General features: G+C 39.9%; 2 protein-coding genes across 4 annotated transcripts in view; both read left to right on the top strand.

Moving 5' to 3' along the window:
• LOC125750609 (phospholipase A and acyltransferase 3-like) overlaps nt 1-16,228 on the top strand; it is an 86,093-nt gene that overhangs the window by 5,582 nt on the left and 64,283 nt on the right. For 2 of the 3 annotated variants that reach the window (XM_049028702.1, XM_049028701.1), the window contains 4 exons: nt 302-405; nt 4,024-4,132; nt 4,260-4,528; nt 6,067-6,744. In XM_049028702.1, coding sequence (XP_048884659.1) covers nt 391-405; nt 4,024-4,132; nt 4,260-4,528; nt 6,067-6,189 — 516 coding nt within the window. In that variant the 5' untranslated portion in view covers nt 302-390 and the 3' untranslated portion in view covers nt 6,190-6,744. Of the gene's footprint in view, nt 1-301; nt 406-4,023; nt 4,133-4,259; nt 4,529-6,066; nt 6,745-16,228 lie in introns of those variants that run through there. The other variant, XM_049028703.1, reaches the window with a different exon arrangement.
• LOC125750610 (phospholipase A and acyltransferase 3-like) lies at nt 8,578-14,990 on the top strand. The gene is made up of 5 exons (XM_049028704.1): nt 8,578-9,037; nt 10,486-10,591; nt 11,814-11,922; nt 12,064-12,323; nt 14,313-14,990. Exons 2-5 carry the CDS (start codon nt 10,577-10,579, stop codon nt 14,433-14,435), a joined length of 507 nt encoding a protein of 168 aa, XP_048884661.1. The 5' UTR covers nt 8,578-9,037; nt 10,486-10,576; the 3' UTR covers nt 14,436-14,990.

Here is a 16,228-nt window from a genome sequence, read left to right as displayed (position 1 = left end):
ATCCTTCCCAAATGTTTCCGGTTGACAAATGTCTCGCTAGATGCCAAAATTTGATTGGACAGCAAAAATAAGACAAAAAACAAAAACGCGGCTTTGAATTTTAATGTAATGTTCCAAACTGAGTGGTATCAGGAAATTTTTACGACTTTTGGCCCGATACCTAATGTCGGTATTGGTGCATCCCTAACATCTTTTCACAGTTTATTTACTTAATAATTTCATATCATATAGTTTGCATTCTCTGATTCCCATATTCTTGTGATCAGTTCGATGATCCACTAATTTCCGTATAAATTTATAGGTAAGAATTGTGGGGGAGACGGCTTTCAAAGAGAAAAATACCTTTTATTGAAGACAAAAGACTGTATCAACAGGAAACCGCTGTCAGTTATGGCCCCGACCTTGGTAAGTTATGTGTTGTTTTTACACCAGTGATCGCGAACTGTCCCATTCTATCTTAATGTATAGCTCAGTTACACTAATAAGGTGGCTTTATTCATTTGACTTTATAGAACCCTAACAAATACTTTCAATTTTAAATCTGAAACGAAAACTATAACAAAGGCATTTCGTCAATCAAAATTAAAATGAAACTAAAACCGCAAGTGAGGCATGAAAATAAAACTGAAATTAAAACTCCAACACTAACTGAAAAAAAATGAGTAGAAACAAAAATCTGTGGTTTCCATTTTAAACTTTATTTTTGATTTTAAAAGCTTGCTTGCAGACTACCAGCAACCAGACGTCCCTCCTCTAAATAATCGATAGTAGCCTATTATAAGCATCTCAAATTGATAAAATTACATATGTCTGAACCTTGGTGCAGATGAAGAGATTAGAGATTAGATTAGGAATGGGTGATACTACTGATAATGACAAAAACAGAAGATGTGTAATACGTTAGTTAAAATCGCATTTAAATCATAGAATCAGTATCAGCAGCTGTAAGAGTTAATATGCACCTATCTGTAAAGGAAAAACTACAAAATATGTATCTGTAAGCCCATCCTCTGCACGGATTTGACCCCACCATTCTCCTTGAAATAATTTTCAATTTGACCACTGGGAGTGATAAGTAGTCTGGTCTTTGAACAGATGAACATTGCAACAACAAGACTGAGAAAAGTGTTAGAAACATTTAGCCTATTTATAAGGTTATCCTCCAGGGCAGGGGTGCCCAAACATGTGATCGTAATGAGCGTCACAAGCTCCCATGCACTTGGGCGCGTGCACCCATTTCTCAGCGTGTGACTAATCGAGGACAACATTTAGCACGCAAACATGTCAGAAGCCAAAAGATCAAAACGCATCATTTTCATTCAGAGTAGGAAGAGGATTATTTTTTTGTTTACTCAAATTCGAAGTCCATATGTCTTGTATGCAATGCGAGCGTGGCTTTACAGAAAAAGGGCAATTTGGAGCGGTATGTCAAAAACGATACACAAAAGCTACGAGACCAAGTTCCCCGCTAAAAACAGCCACACGCAGCCGAAAAGTGCGAGAACTGAAAAGTTAGCAGCACAGCAGTCAGTTTTTACCTAGCTGCATCTTCCCAGTGCCAGCAGCCCCACTAAGGTAGAGAAATTCATTTATTTATACTTATTCAATTTGGAGAAATACCTGGATTTGCAGTGTGCATGTTAAATATGTAGAAAGGCATCAGCTAGAGTAATAATAAAATAAAAGAGTTACAGGTATGGCTCTTTATTTGAACTGGTAGATCTCTGCACACTGGCCACTTGAAAAGTAGATCTTGAAATCGAACCCTAACGATAAAAAACTGTTGTACATCTTACTGGCTGCGAGTAAAAAGGCCCTCAGGAGGAGATGGATCAAACCTGAACCACCGACAACTGAGGACTGGATAAATGTGGTGCAAGGAATTTATACAATGGAAAAAGTGTCTTTCTCTCTTAAAGTGCAGAGGGTTACCTTGTACAAAATATGGATGGAATTTGTTAAGCCTGTTAGGTCTGATTTTCTATAAATCATTCTGCTCTGTATGTTGGTGCGTGGATTCGAACCCTCATCTCAGTGATGTGACTGTAATCTGGCTACCCCCCCCACCCAAGTTCCAACGTTTTTATTTTTTTCTCATAAAGGATAAAATGTGAAAGCAAAAGCAATGCCAACAGTCATGTTACTGTAATATATTATGTGTTTTCTCAATAAAAGAGTTAATATATACAAAAAAGTAGATCTTGAGTTAAAATAGGTTGGGCACCCCTGCTCCAGGGCAATGGCTATTCATTTAGCATCTGGGCTGTGCCATTGATTGCCAAGCACTACCCCCTATACACACACGGTAGGCAAAATCTACCGAGGGCTTCTAAAACTAATACTTTGGTTTACACTCAGCATGCGAACACTTGTCAAATCAGATGCAACCCTGGATACATGGGCCATGCTTTCACACCATTTGGCCAATCAGATGAAGCCCTGGATACATGGGCCATGCTTTCACACCATTTGGCCAATCAGATGACACCCATGCTAGCCAATCAGATGACAGTCATGCTAGCTATTCTTGCTGAGGAAGGATAGTTGAATGAGCAAAATTTGGTTTACAAAGAGCTACATGCTATTCCCCACCATTGACAGAGAGAGAAACCCTTTAGCTTTGTGGAATCTCCTCCAGGTCACTTATCCTAAACTGAGCAAACGAGTTTGGGATTATCTTAGTATAACTGCCACTAGCTCACCCTCAGAGATGCTCTTCGGCGCATCAGGGAATGTGACAACATGTCAACGTACATGTTTGAAACCTAGTAAAATTAACATGCTGGATTTCTTGGCCAAGAAAGATAATAACTAAGGTAGCAACTTGCCCTAAAGGTTAGATATTGTTCCAGATTCTTATCTGTTTTTATTTTCTTTATTTAGTGGTCCTACTGTATTACAGATTCACCCCCTCCCATACTATAGATCTCTGCACCTCTTTGGGCAGAGTCGGGGACCTTGATAATTGTAATTAATTGTTTTATATTGCCATGTTTAATGTTTTATATTTATTTAATTATGTCATTAATTATTTAAGAAAAATTTGTGACAAAGTGAATTGCGATGCAACGATTAATTGCAGTATCGATACAGCTCTCATATTGAAAATATATTCACATTAAGGAGGCTTTATGCAATAATGATTGGCATCCTATGTGGTTATTAAAGGATAAAAAAATAAAATTATGATCTCAGACACAAAAATGCATGTCATGTCATTCACCCAACTGCATTTATTTTCAATAAGGTGTATACAGAATTGTATACTTCCGTTTAATTAAAAAAAAAAAAATTGTAGGTATCCGCCTGGGTCACATGTGTGTGGAGTTTGCATGTTCTCCCCATGTTGTCGTGGGGTTTCCTCCGGGTACTCCGGTTTCCCCCCACAGTCCAAAAACATGCTGAGGCTAATTGGACTTGCTAAAATTGCCCGTAGGTGTGTGTGTGAGAGTGAATGGTGTGTGAGTGTGCCCTGCGATGGGCTGGCCCCCCATCCTGGGTTGTTCCCTGCCTCGTGCCCATTGCTTCTGGGATAGGCTCCGGACCCCCCGTGACCCAGTAGGATAAGCAGTTTGGAAAATGGATGGATGGATGGAAATTGTAGGTATACAGGTAAACAGTTCACTTAGGTGCGTAAGAGTCAAATTTTCACTAAGATGTTGCCATAAGTGGCACTAAATATGTTAAAGTTACGGTAAGTGGAAAGGTCGCGCAGTCTTCTTTATTATTACTAAATTTAATTTAGACCTAGTGCTTAAGTGTCATGTGGGTTTATTCAGCCTAATTGGCACCTCTCAATTGTCCGTTTGTGTTTGTGTGTGCGTGTGTATATTTCCTGCAGTGGGCTTGTATCCCTTCCAGGTTGATTGGCTGTCTTGTATTCTGTGCTGCCTGGGATAGAGTGCAGACCCCACTGTGTCCCTGACTGGGATGGATGGATGGATGGATGGATGGATGGATGGATGGATGGATGGATGGGTGAATACTGTGTGTGTTTGCTTGAGTGACTTGTCTTTTTTTCAGTATGATGAGAAGCCGAAACCTGGTGACCTAATTGAGATTTTCCGTGGGACGTACAACCATTGGGCCATGTATGTTGGAGATGATTACATCATCCACCTCGCCCCACCAAGTGAGAACATGGACCTGAGAAAGCTGCTGTTACATACTTCTGTTTACTCATTCTTCATTGTAGATGTCTTGTTATCCGTTATTTTGTTTTCGTGGCTTTTTGTCATTCTTCTCTCTCTCTCTCCCAGGTGAGGAAGCTTGTGGTGGTGCCTACAGCATGATGTCTGTGTTGCATGACAAGGCCATTGTGAAGATGGACAGTCTGTGCCATGTGGTGGGGACCAGTAAGTTCAGGATCAACAACCTTCTGGATGATAAATATGAGCCCAGGAGTGTCAGCTCCATACTGAAAGATGCTCGGAGTTGGGTGGGTCAGGAGCTGCCGTACTGTGTCTTCCGAGGCAACTGTGAGCATTTTGTGACAGAGCTGAGATACGGCAAGCCAGAGTCCCGACAGGTGGGTGTCTTATTCAATGCTTCCAGAGGCAATAACACTACTCCTTGTGTGTGTGGTTTTAAAAAAAAGTCTACCTCACTTTTTGTTCATAGATTTTTTTCACCAGGAAAATGCTGAGTGATTCTTAAGGCTTGGATTGCCTGGGAGTCATTCTGGGAATAATGAATTTAGTTCACTGGATATTGTTCTGTATTTTGAGTTACCTGTTCAGTCACCTGATCTGAATATAGACAAGAATCTGTTAGATTAAATGGAACCAGCTATTCAGGGGAGAGATGCAGGTTGCAAACTTTTGAAACCCAGTAAAAATGGCATGTGGTGGTGAATTTTTTTTGCCCCTCTGGGAAATTCATGCTATTCGGGGAACATAAGAAGATGAACTCAACTGTTATGTTGGGTGTGCTATAAATGAGAATCCTGTTAGCCTGATTTGCATTCAAAATAATCAAACTTCTGGCAAACGTCATGAAAATCCTATCCTAAACTAGTCCAGGTCAGTGCTTACTGCAGAGAGTGTGTTTGGTTTGTCTTTGTTCTTGTCAGGTTGAGTTTGATTCTGCTATTTTAGGAAAGCATATCGTGACTTATAGAATAGGTAATGTAATGACCAGCAGCCTCTGCTGCCCACAGGTAATCAGAACACAGACCTTTTAAATGCTTATCCTGGTCAGGGATGCAGGGTAGTGAGAAGATTCGTAATTCAGATTTATGTTATTTGCTGTTAAGTGCTGAGAACAAATTTCCCGTAGATGTAGGTCTGGTGTGCAGGAGCTTTAGAAGCTAATGAAGCCACCCCTAGCATAGGCTTCAGACAGGAAGCATTGCTGGGACTGTGCAAGCAGGAGCCTCTCATCTATAACGTGAATGAAGTTTAGCAACTTACAGTTCAAAACACACCTTAATTTTGAGTGACATGTCCATCAACTGAATGCTAATCATTTTTCTGCACCTTTCAGTTTGATGAACTGTATTGTTCCCAAAAGAACTGTATTCGATTTAGAGTTGCATCAGTTATTATTAAATAAATATTGCTTGTACATACAGGGGGCGGCATGGTGGTGCAGTGGTTAGCACTGTTGCCTCACGCCTCTGGGACCCGGGTTCAAGTCTCCGCCTGGGTCACATGTGTGTGGAGTTTGCATGTTCTCCCCATGTCGTCGTGGGGTTTCCTCCGGGTACTCCGGTTCCCTCCACAGTCCAAAAACATGCTGAGGCTAATTGGAGTTGCTAAAATTGCCCGTAGGCGTGCATGTGTGAGTGAATGGTGTGTGAGTGTGCCCTGCGATGGGCTGGCCCCCCATCCAGGGTTGTTCCGTGCCTCGTGCCCATTGATTCCGGGATAGGCTCCGGGCCCCCCGCAACCCAGTAGGATAAGCGGTTTGGAAAATGGATGGATGGATATTACATACAACATATTGGAAGTTTAGTATGCAAATTGCAATTAAACTGTATTTATGCTGTTAAGAAATATTTGTGACCAAACACTATAGAAGCCCACTCTGTCTCAGCTCTGTGTGCATGTCTGTGTGACTCTGCAGGTGCGTGATGCCGTGCAGACGGCTATAGGAGTGGGAGCTGCTGCGATCGGTGTGGGTCTGCTGGCTGCAGCTGCTGTCGCTATATTTGGTAGCGGGAGGAAAGAGCGGAGGAACAGTCAGTGAGATGAAGCTCGACAGTGGAGGTGGAGGGTCAGCTTAAGCACAAACCTGCACAAACAGTGTTCCCCACCCAGCCTGAATGACATCCTGCTTCCTTACTGCTCACTGCTGAAGTATTTACTGGGAAATCTGTAAATGTGTGTCTATCTCAAAACCTTCTCAACCTTCAAATTGATTTTAATGCACAATGGTAAACTGATAACTGCCAGCAAATGGATACTGATGTTTTGCCAAGCAGATAAGCTGACATAAGACTAGTGAGCTGAGCTCTTTTTGATGCCATGCAGTGAGAACTGGAATGATTTGTACATTTACATTCTAATTGTTAGCTTTGTGCCAAGGATTTTTAAAAGTTATACTCTGCAATAAAGGGTAATTTACATGATCTAATACTTTTTAAAAACTGAATATTTATTAAAGTGATTTTTGGAACTAATCTGTTAATTTCTTAAGGAGAAATTGAAACTTTGATAATTCACTTTATATGACCTGACTGTTTTGCTTTCTCTTGGTGTTTTATTGTTTTCAATATAAAATAATTAAACTGCAATAACTGATTTGGCTGCTTCAATTCAGTCTTTCAATTCAGTTCTATCTGTATAGTGCATTTTCATAATGCTATATTGTCTCTTATTAACACTTATTATCTGTGCCCAATGGTTGGTGTGATCTATTGTCAGTTCCTTTGAAATCCCCCTCATCTAACCATTTTGAGACAAATCACTCCGAATTTGAAGCAACAGCACTAGCTGGCAGAATTGCATTTCAGAAAAGTGGTTTCCTTGTTTCAGCCTCTTCATAGTATGAATCGTCCTATAGGTGGCGCCCTTTCCTGGGTTGCACTTGTAGCTTCCGGGACAAACTCTGGACCCCTGTGATCCTGCATAAGACAAGCAGGTATACAAGATGCATGAATGGATGGATGGATGGAACGATGAAGTCATCCTATGAAACCACAGAGGTCTCTCCCCTCCCTCTAACATGCCTGCCTTTAAGCTCTGCCTTGAACATGAAAAGCTTAATTCAAATATCTGGACACTATCGACTGAGAGACATATAACTGACAAATAAATGACATATACAGGCAGCGCTGAGATGTCATACAGGCTGAAATTGCTCTGATTTTGCTGTAGTACTGTTTCAGCCTCCGAAGATGCAGTAACAAGACAGGCACTTTCCAGTTTGTCTTGTCGTCATAATAATAGTGTTAGTTAATGCACTTATAACTGGGCATTTATTGCCTTGGTATACTTGTTCGGTATACTTATGCTTAGTCAACTCCTCCACAGTTCATGTTAGTACTGTGCTTTTTGCCTCAGCGTCTGCTGAAAAAATGTAAATATGCAAATGAATAATGATTCTTACAATAGACCTACCTGTGAAATGTGTGCTGTGGATACAATTACAACTGGGTACGATAAAAATATTGCCACATCGGCCACCACTAGTTGGAACAAAAAGTAACGTTAGTTGGTAAACTACTTTATCAGCTCATAATATCAGCCATATTTAAACTGATTGGCCAAGTGCCGGTTAGTGCCAATGAGGAGAAATGAGGATGAGAGGAATCAAAAACTCCCAAGTACAGAGAAAAAAGGCCTCTGGGGGTCCAAGGTCAACTTGCTTAGCTGGATAACCTGTTGGATTTAAGGTAGACTGAGCTAAATGGAGTATTTTTGTTCCCATACATTTATCAAGAAATCCAGCTTCATGGATCACACCCAAGACTGAAAGGCAGGAGAACATAAAACCATCAAATAAACCGGGAACTTGGTGTTTACATCGAGGGGTGATAATAAGGAACACGGGGATATGCAATCCAACACATACAGTGACCAGCAAAGGCAAAGGACAAGGGCAGGCATATATATGTGCAAGTGTATGTGTATATATATACACACACACACACACACACATATAGGCCCTATATATATACATTCTCTACGTGTTATATAATATTCCATACCATTCGTTCGTGACATTATACCTCCCAGCGGGTTAGGGACTCTTTTCTACGTCATACCGAAAGTACCGAAACAATGAAAAACAGAAAGTGAAAGTGACGGTTCTGAGGTTATATTAATCCACGGACAAACGTTCTGCTGAACACGCCCAACCACGGATTTATTTATTAAAATAATAAATACATTCGATATCAGCCAAATATTTTAAAAGTTAGGTACTGTAGGGGGCTGGTTGTACATCTTAGGTTTTCCCCTTAATTAAGTATGACCTGAAAGGTTTAGTTTCTCTTTATGTAAGGTATTTATATTTACGGATACTGCACGGAATTCCTTAAACGGTTTCCTTACTTAGAGAAAAAAAACTTTTTAGGATTTACTGCATTAAAAGACATTTTACGCAAGTAGTATTGTACGCTTTCCAGAGAGACTGGAGGTGTATTAAGGGTGTTACCCTTTATTTAAAGTTCACTGAAAGTTCTTATTTGTGTGGTTCTCCAGTAAACAGCAAGTCAAATTCCTTGTACAGTACATGTGATCTTATTCGGCCAATAAAAACTTATTCTGATTCTACAGGATTAAACATAATCGTTACATTAAAGGACTGATCTAATAACATTATGCTAACCTACAACTGCTGCTGGGGATGATAGGGAATGCAAATTCCCACACTATAGTTCATATTTGTATACATCGGGGCGAAACGAGGATCGTGTAATATGTAGAGTTTTTCAATGAGGACAATAATACAATTACATTCTTAGAGGCGGTATGAAGAAATTGAAACTTACAGGACCGATGTTATATACTTTGGCGCAAAACAGAAAGGTCATTAAGGGCCGACGCTGCTTACACGTCCCTCACCACAAGCCCATCTATACACCGACAAGGTAAGAAAAATGATAAATACATTCAATACCAGCTAAATACTTGATAATTAAGTACTGTTAATATCTGATATTTCACACCTTAGAACCAGACAAGCGCCAAATGCTTTGATTTTTGTATCCATTAACCTTCGGCTCGTAACTTTGGATATATTCATTTCTTTCAGATGTTATAAAGAAATAAATATTTATATAAAACTATATATTATTGTCTGTCAGATCACTCCAAAAGTTGGCAAATGTACACAAAATCAAAGATACAGTAGAACCTTGGGACTCGAGCGCATCTTAACTCGACCAACTAGACATCGAACGGGTCTGTCGATTTTATTTCAGCTTGTACTTTGATCAAAATCTTGCAACTTGACCGTTTTCGCTAAAACTTCTATGGGTCGGGATGTGTTCAAATAGACCATTTCGGACCTCGATTGGGTCGGTAGAGAACAATCTAGCCGTAACTCAACTGAAAACTCAGATCAAGAAGAAATAAAACAGACCTGCTAAAACTCTCAGTCTCTGAAACAAAGGCAGACGGACCTGCTGGGATGCTGATGCCCATGAATCGGTCTCAGTCTCATTGTACCTCTCGACGGAGATCGGCGTGCAAAAGCTGTGTTCGATGTCATATTTTTGTGCTTAATCTACAGGACATTTAGTGATCATGACCCCTTGAAAAGTGAGCAGGCGCAGGTTGCCAGTTTGTACAGAGCAATTACGACGCGCTTTCGGGTTGAACAGGTGGTGGGTGGCTGCCCGTGACTGGCCCAATAAAAGGTCCGGTTTGTCGGCATTTCAAATGTAGAACTAGACATCTAAATTTTTTAAGCCAACGAGCGAGATCCGTTTCCAAAGTCTGTCTTTAAGTCGAATTTGTAGATGAGCCAGAAAAAATAATACAGTGCATAATAATAATAATAATAATAATAATAATAATAATAATAATAATAATAATAATTATTATTATTATTATTATTATAGTAACTACATACGGCACTGTACTGTACCTCGAGCCGACGAACCGCTGAAACTGCGCAATATTTTCCACGAGCGTCACAAAGTATTATCTGCGTTCGTTTTTACGTATTTGTCGCAGATGTCTGCATTCCTTATTACTTATGCTGGTTGGAATGCCGCTAATGCCGCTCTGCGCAATGACAATAAAGATTATTTAACTTCTATTTTCAGTATTACAGGATGCGAATGAGCAACATTTATTCCTCTATCTAGCAAGCATGTAATTGTATTAAAATCATATCATGAACCAAACTGTGAGATGTTCAGTTAAGCTATGTTTGGAATCAATTTAACATAATTATATAACATATTGGTTTTTGTCATTTTTAAAGCTTTTAACCAAATATTACTAGTGGTTTGGATTGTCACTTTATGGAATTACTATTACCCTAAAACCTACAGCTCGATGACCCACTAATTTTTGTATTAATTTATAGGTTAAAAAATTGTGGGGGAAATAGCTTTCAAAGAAAAAACCTTTCATAAAAGACAGAAGACGCTCTCAACAGGCAACTGCTGTCAGTTATCATGGCCCAAAGGATGGTAAGTTTGATGTTGATTATATTAATGATGTTCCCGTCCAACCAGATTATGGCGTTATATTTCCACCTTATTTCTGAGCACGCATTTGATTGGTGCAAGTACTCCATTCAAGACACTGATTAATGACATAACAGTCCGAGCATGACAATGACATAACCGCCCCTCGGTGGTCAGACTGGCTAAAGCAGCCCCAGTGGGCTCACGAGGGACATAAAGTCTCTGTCTTGTGTCCATTTGGTATCGGCCTCTAGTAGGAGCTTCAGTGGCTGCTTACCCATTCTTAGCTGTGTAACCATCAGCCTCTCATTAGCTTTAGGACTGTTTTTATAGCAATTTTTATAGATGACTGACAGTGCAGGAAGTTCCTTGCAAAATCTTACAATACTTACTGTACAATATCATCAAAAATACAGGAAACAAAGTGAGACAACTTACTTTTGGTTTTCCCGTGGTCTTCAGCTGGCTGAGATAATGCAAGTTCCAGTTAAACATATAACTTGTGGAATGTGACAAATTTCTTGGGATGGAAATGTATTTTGGTAACAAGACAAAAATGTGTATTTTAATTAACATACTACTGATTTACTGTAAAGAAAATGTATGTAAAGCATAAATGGGAAATACTGTCACACAACAGTACAAAAAAAAGTTTTTTTTAAGGTTTTTAATTATATTTCAAGGCGAAGTATAACATTAGTGAGCATAAGTGAACTAGTGACAAACTACTTTCTAGGTAGTTATTAATGTTTTACATTAGGTATTTTTAATTTGCCATAAGGACATTATGGAGGCCACTTTTCTTGACAGTAATATGTATTATAAAGCTGCTTTTCATGCATATTTATCTGTATAATGTACTGTGTACAGAAATGGCACAAATTCAGCAGAATATTAAATAACTGGGATCAATGTTCCTATTAATGACAGTTGGACACTGTGGAGGAGCCAAAACAGAACTACTTGAAGTTTGTTCATCAAATGTTGCATAACGAAGGGCTTTGGGAAACACTGGCAAACCTCACTTGTTCTTTACATGTCATTTGCTATCTTGTTTGTTATTCGTTTACATTGTTCGTCATCAGGAAACACGTCCATAATCAATTAATCAAATCACAGACTTCCCATGCATTGCATTGTCCACTGAATAATCATAATTGAACTGAATTGCCTTGGAGCCAACAATTTACAGCCCTAGTACTTACTGTGCTTGTCTGATTTGCAGGATCATGTTGAGCCAAAACCCGGTGACCTAATTGAGATTTCTCGTGGGATATACCAGCACTGGGCCACATACGTTGGAAATGATAATGTCATCCACCTCACCACACCAAGTGAGAGCACAGACCATGTTCCTGAGACAACTTAGTTTACCTTCCATCTAATTTTCTTGCTTGATTCATTTTTTAATGTAGAAGCAGTATCTTCTCAGCAGTCTAACTGATTTCATGACTGTATCTGTTTCTCTCACCCAGACGAGGCAGGATCCAACAGCACGATGTCTGTCTTGAATGACAAGGGCATTGTAAAAATGGAAAAGCTGTCAGATGTGGCAGGTGGAAATGAATACCGCATCAACAACCGTATGGATGATAAATATGAGCCCAAGAGTGGCAGCAACATTGTGAATGATGCTCAGAGTCTGGTGGGTCAGAAGGTGCCATACAGTGTCATTAATAGCAACTGTGAGCATTTTGCGACAGGCATGAGGTACGACAAGCCTGAGTCCCAACAGGTAGGTGTCTTATTCAGAGCTTTCTGAGACAGTAACACTGCTCTGTGAGTGCCTGTGTGTGTGTGTGCGAGTGTGTGTATGTGTGTGTGTGTTTGTGCTCTGAATGGCTTTTTCATAAGGTCAGTGTATAAGCTCAATGATAATACAGTGAGCCATAGTTTTGCATCTAATATGATCATACTTCTGACAAATTTAATGAAAAAACTCTTTGTAAGGCTGAATGCCTATTTTAAACTAGTCAAGTTCAGGGCTGGCTACAGAGGGTATGTTTGTAAAGCTCTTTGTGATTCTGCTATTTTAGGAATGTAAACTGTAGTTTATTAAATAGGAAATGTAACTACCTTAGACTGAAGTCATACTTTAACTAGAAAAGATGGTGTTGGAGCAACAACCCTGTATTCCCTGGACAGCCCAGTCAGTTTTATTTGACATCAAAACACGTACAGGCTGAAAATAAAGGGTGGGGGGCAGTAATTTAAAATGGAGACAAGGTTCAGTGCAGCAGGAACACTAACTACTAAGGGAGACAGACCAACAGCACCAACACTGAACTCCAACAAAAACTCCATCAAAAGCTACAATGATCAAACTGGGGAATGTGGCAAAAGCAGGTATATATATACACATATAACAAGGAGTCAAGAAGAAGCAGGATTAAGTGATTGACGCATTAAGGCCGGAAACAGTGAAGCATATATGGGTTGACCAGTGACATCTGCTGAGCAAACAAGGACATGACGGGGCTGACTGGGACATCCATCCATCCATTTTCCAAACCGCTTATCCTACTGGGTCGTGGGGGGTCCGGAGCCTGTCCCGGAAGCAATGGGCACGAGGCAGGGAACAACCCAGGATGGGGGACCAGCCCATCCTGACCGGGACAGATCCTGACAAATATCTCGAAATTATGGATGCACAATCCCACTTTATCTGCCCTGTTACTAATACCGATGCCGGGGCTTTGGGCATTGGCCAGTATTGAGTATCGATCCGATATCAGTATTTAAGCTGTAGGCTTTGTCTCACTGTGTGGAAGAGACTGTGATCATTCTTTTATGTGAAAGGCAACATCAGACTTATCTTAAACAAAGCTTTCTTCCTAACTTCGTAAAACAAAATGTAACACATACATGCATATATGTATAATAAATATAAATTCAGTAAATGTATGTATATATGTATGTATGTATGTATGTATTTACTGTCACAACATAGGTAAGGGAAGGCAGGGGACCTGGATTGCAGGAGACCAAGAGGTTTATTCAGTAATACCAAAAAACCAAATCAAGACACCAGGCAGATAGAATAGTCGGGGTCGGAAGTTCTAAAGGTTTGGTAGCCAGATAGATCAGTCCTACGTGGAGAGACGAGACGAGGAAACAGGAACACCGAGAGGCACAGGCAGGCAGGATGGGCAGGGAACAAGATGTAAGAGATGAGAGACAAGGGACTTCAGAGTTCTCAGTACAGTGCATTGAACATTTTTTTAAATGTCCGAAGCCCCTCCAGTGTTCCATATGTACCATTAGGGAATCTATTGCAGTTCTTACTGTTACGTCATGGAAAATCCTGGTCATATTGCAAAAGAGAAATAAATAGAATATAAATATTTAAGCATATAAAAAATTAAATGATATAAATAAAAATTTCAGACATGGACATTTAAACACACACAAAGGGACACAAGCAGCTACCTAATTGATGGGGAAAGATTCTGCGATTGCTAGAGGAAATCGTACAGGTCGGTGAGTGTGAAATGAATACGGATTACATGGGCGGAGTGACAAATACAGGGCTGTCCTTTCTGATGGCCTCCCTTTCTAGTTTATTTATCTTTGAGGGGTAAAACTATATACAACATATTACAAGAGGGAGTGTAGCATGCAAATTGCAATTAAACTGTATTTATGCTGTAAAGAAATGTTTGTGACCAAACACTATAGAAGCCCGCTCTGTCTGAGCTCTGTGCATGTCTGTGTGACTCTGCAGGTGCGTGGTGCCGTGCAGACGGCTGCAGGAGTGGGAGCTGCTGCGATCGGTGTGGGTCTGCTGGCTGCAGGTGCTTCTGCTATGTTTGGTAGCAGGGCGAAAGAGCGGAGGAACAGTCAGTGAGATGAAGCCTGACAGTGGAGGTGGAGGGTCAGCTTAAGCACAGACCTGCACAAACCGTGTGCCCCACCCAGCCTGAATGACATCCTGCTTCCTTACTGCTCACTGCTGAAGTATTTACTGGGAAATCTGTAAATGTGTGTCTATCTCAAAACCTTCTCAACCTTCAAATTGATTTTAATGCACAATGGTAAACTGATAACTGCCAGCAAATGGATACTGATGTTTTGCCAAGCAGATAAGCTGACATAAGAGTAGTGAGCTGAGCTCTATTTGATGCCATGCAGTGAGAACTGGAATGATTTGTACATTTACATTCTAATTGTTAGCTTTGTGCCAAGGATTTTTAAAAGTTATACTCTGCAATAAAGGGTAATTTACATGATCTAATACTTTTTAAAAACTGAATATTTATTAAAGTGATTTTTGGAACTAATCTGTTAATTTCTTAAGGAGAAATTGAAACTTTGATAATTCACTTTATATGACCTGACTGTTTTGCTTTCTCTTGGTGTTTTATTGTTTTCAATATAAAATAATTAAACTGCAATAACTGATTTGGCTGCTTCAATTCAGTCTTTCAATTCAGTTCTATCTGTATAGTGCATTTTCATAATGCTATATTGTCTCTTATTAACACTTATTATCTGTGCCCAATGGTTGGTGTGATCTATTGTCAGTTCCTTTGAAATCCCCCTCATCTAACCATTTTGAGACAAATCACTCCGAAGTTGAAGCAGCAGCACTAGCCGGCAGAATTGCATTTCAGGAAAGTGGTTTCCTTGTTTCAGCCACTTCAGAGTATGAATCGTCCTATAGGTGGCGCCCTTTCCTGGGTTGAACTTGTAGCTTCCGGGACAAACTCTGGACCCCTGTGATCCTGCATAAGACAAGCAGGTATACAAGATGCATGAATGGATGGATGGATGGAACTATGAAGTCATCCTATGAAACCATAGTGGTCTATCCCCTCTCTACAACATGCCTGCCTTTAAGCTCTGCCTTGAACATGAAAAGCCCCCCAGCATTAGGGAACACATCACTACCCTGCTTGACATAATCAAGTTTCAGTTTTATTCAAAGTAAGGATGCACCGATTGTATTTATCTTGGCTGATCCTGATTGCTGATTTTTTTTTTTAGCCTGACCGGCCGATACCAATCTTGACCGATTACAGTTTTCTGAGTAGTCATATCATGATACTTTTAGTAAATATTACCATCTACAATATACATCAGTATTTTTTGAATGTACACAGTAATGTTAAGCAATCATTTTGCTAACTGGTTAAAAAAAAAAAGATAAATTATTTTGAATTCAATGTCTAGGCACTATCGACTGAGAGACATATAACTGACAAATAAATGACATATACAGGCAGCGCTGAGATGTCATGCAGGCTGAAATTGCTCTGATTTTGCTGTAGTACTGTTTCAGCCTCTGAAGATGCAGTAACAAGACAGGCACTTTCCAGTTTGTCTTGTTATAATAATAGTGTTAGTTAATCCACTTATAACTGGGCATTTATTGCCTCAGCTTCGGTATACTTATGCTTAGTCAACTCCTCCACAGTTCATGTTAGTACTGTGCTATTTGCCTCAGCGAACGTTTTGCCCAGGGGCCCACACAACCCATAATCCGTCCCTGCCTATATATATACATTCTCTACGTGTTATATGATATTCCATACCATTCGTTCGTGACATTATACCTCCCAACAGGTTAGGGACTCTTTTGTATGTTTTTACGTCATACCGAAAGCACTGAAACAATGAATAACAGAAAGTGAAAGTTAC

This window comes from Brienomyrus brachyistius, chromosome 10 (assembly GCF_023856365.1).
Source record: "Brienomyrus brachyistius isolate T26 chromosome 10, BBRACH_0.4, whole genome shotgun sequence".
NCBI classification, from domain to species: domain Eukaryota; kingdom Metazoa; phylum Chordata; class Actinopteri; order Osteoglossiformes; family Mormyridae; genus Brienomyrus; species Brienomyrus brachyistius.
This window is presented reverse-complemented; position numbering and strand designations above follow the sequence as displayed.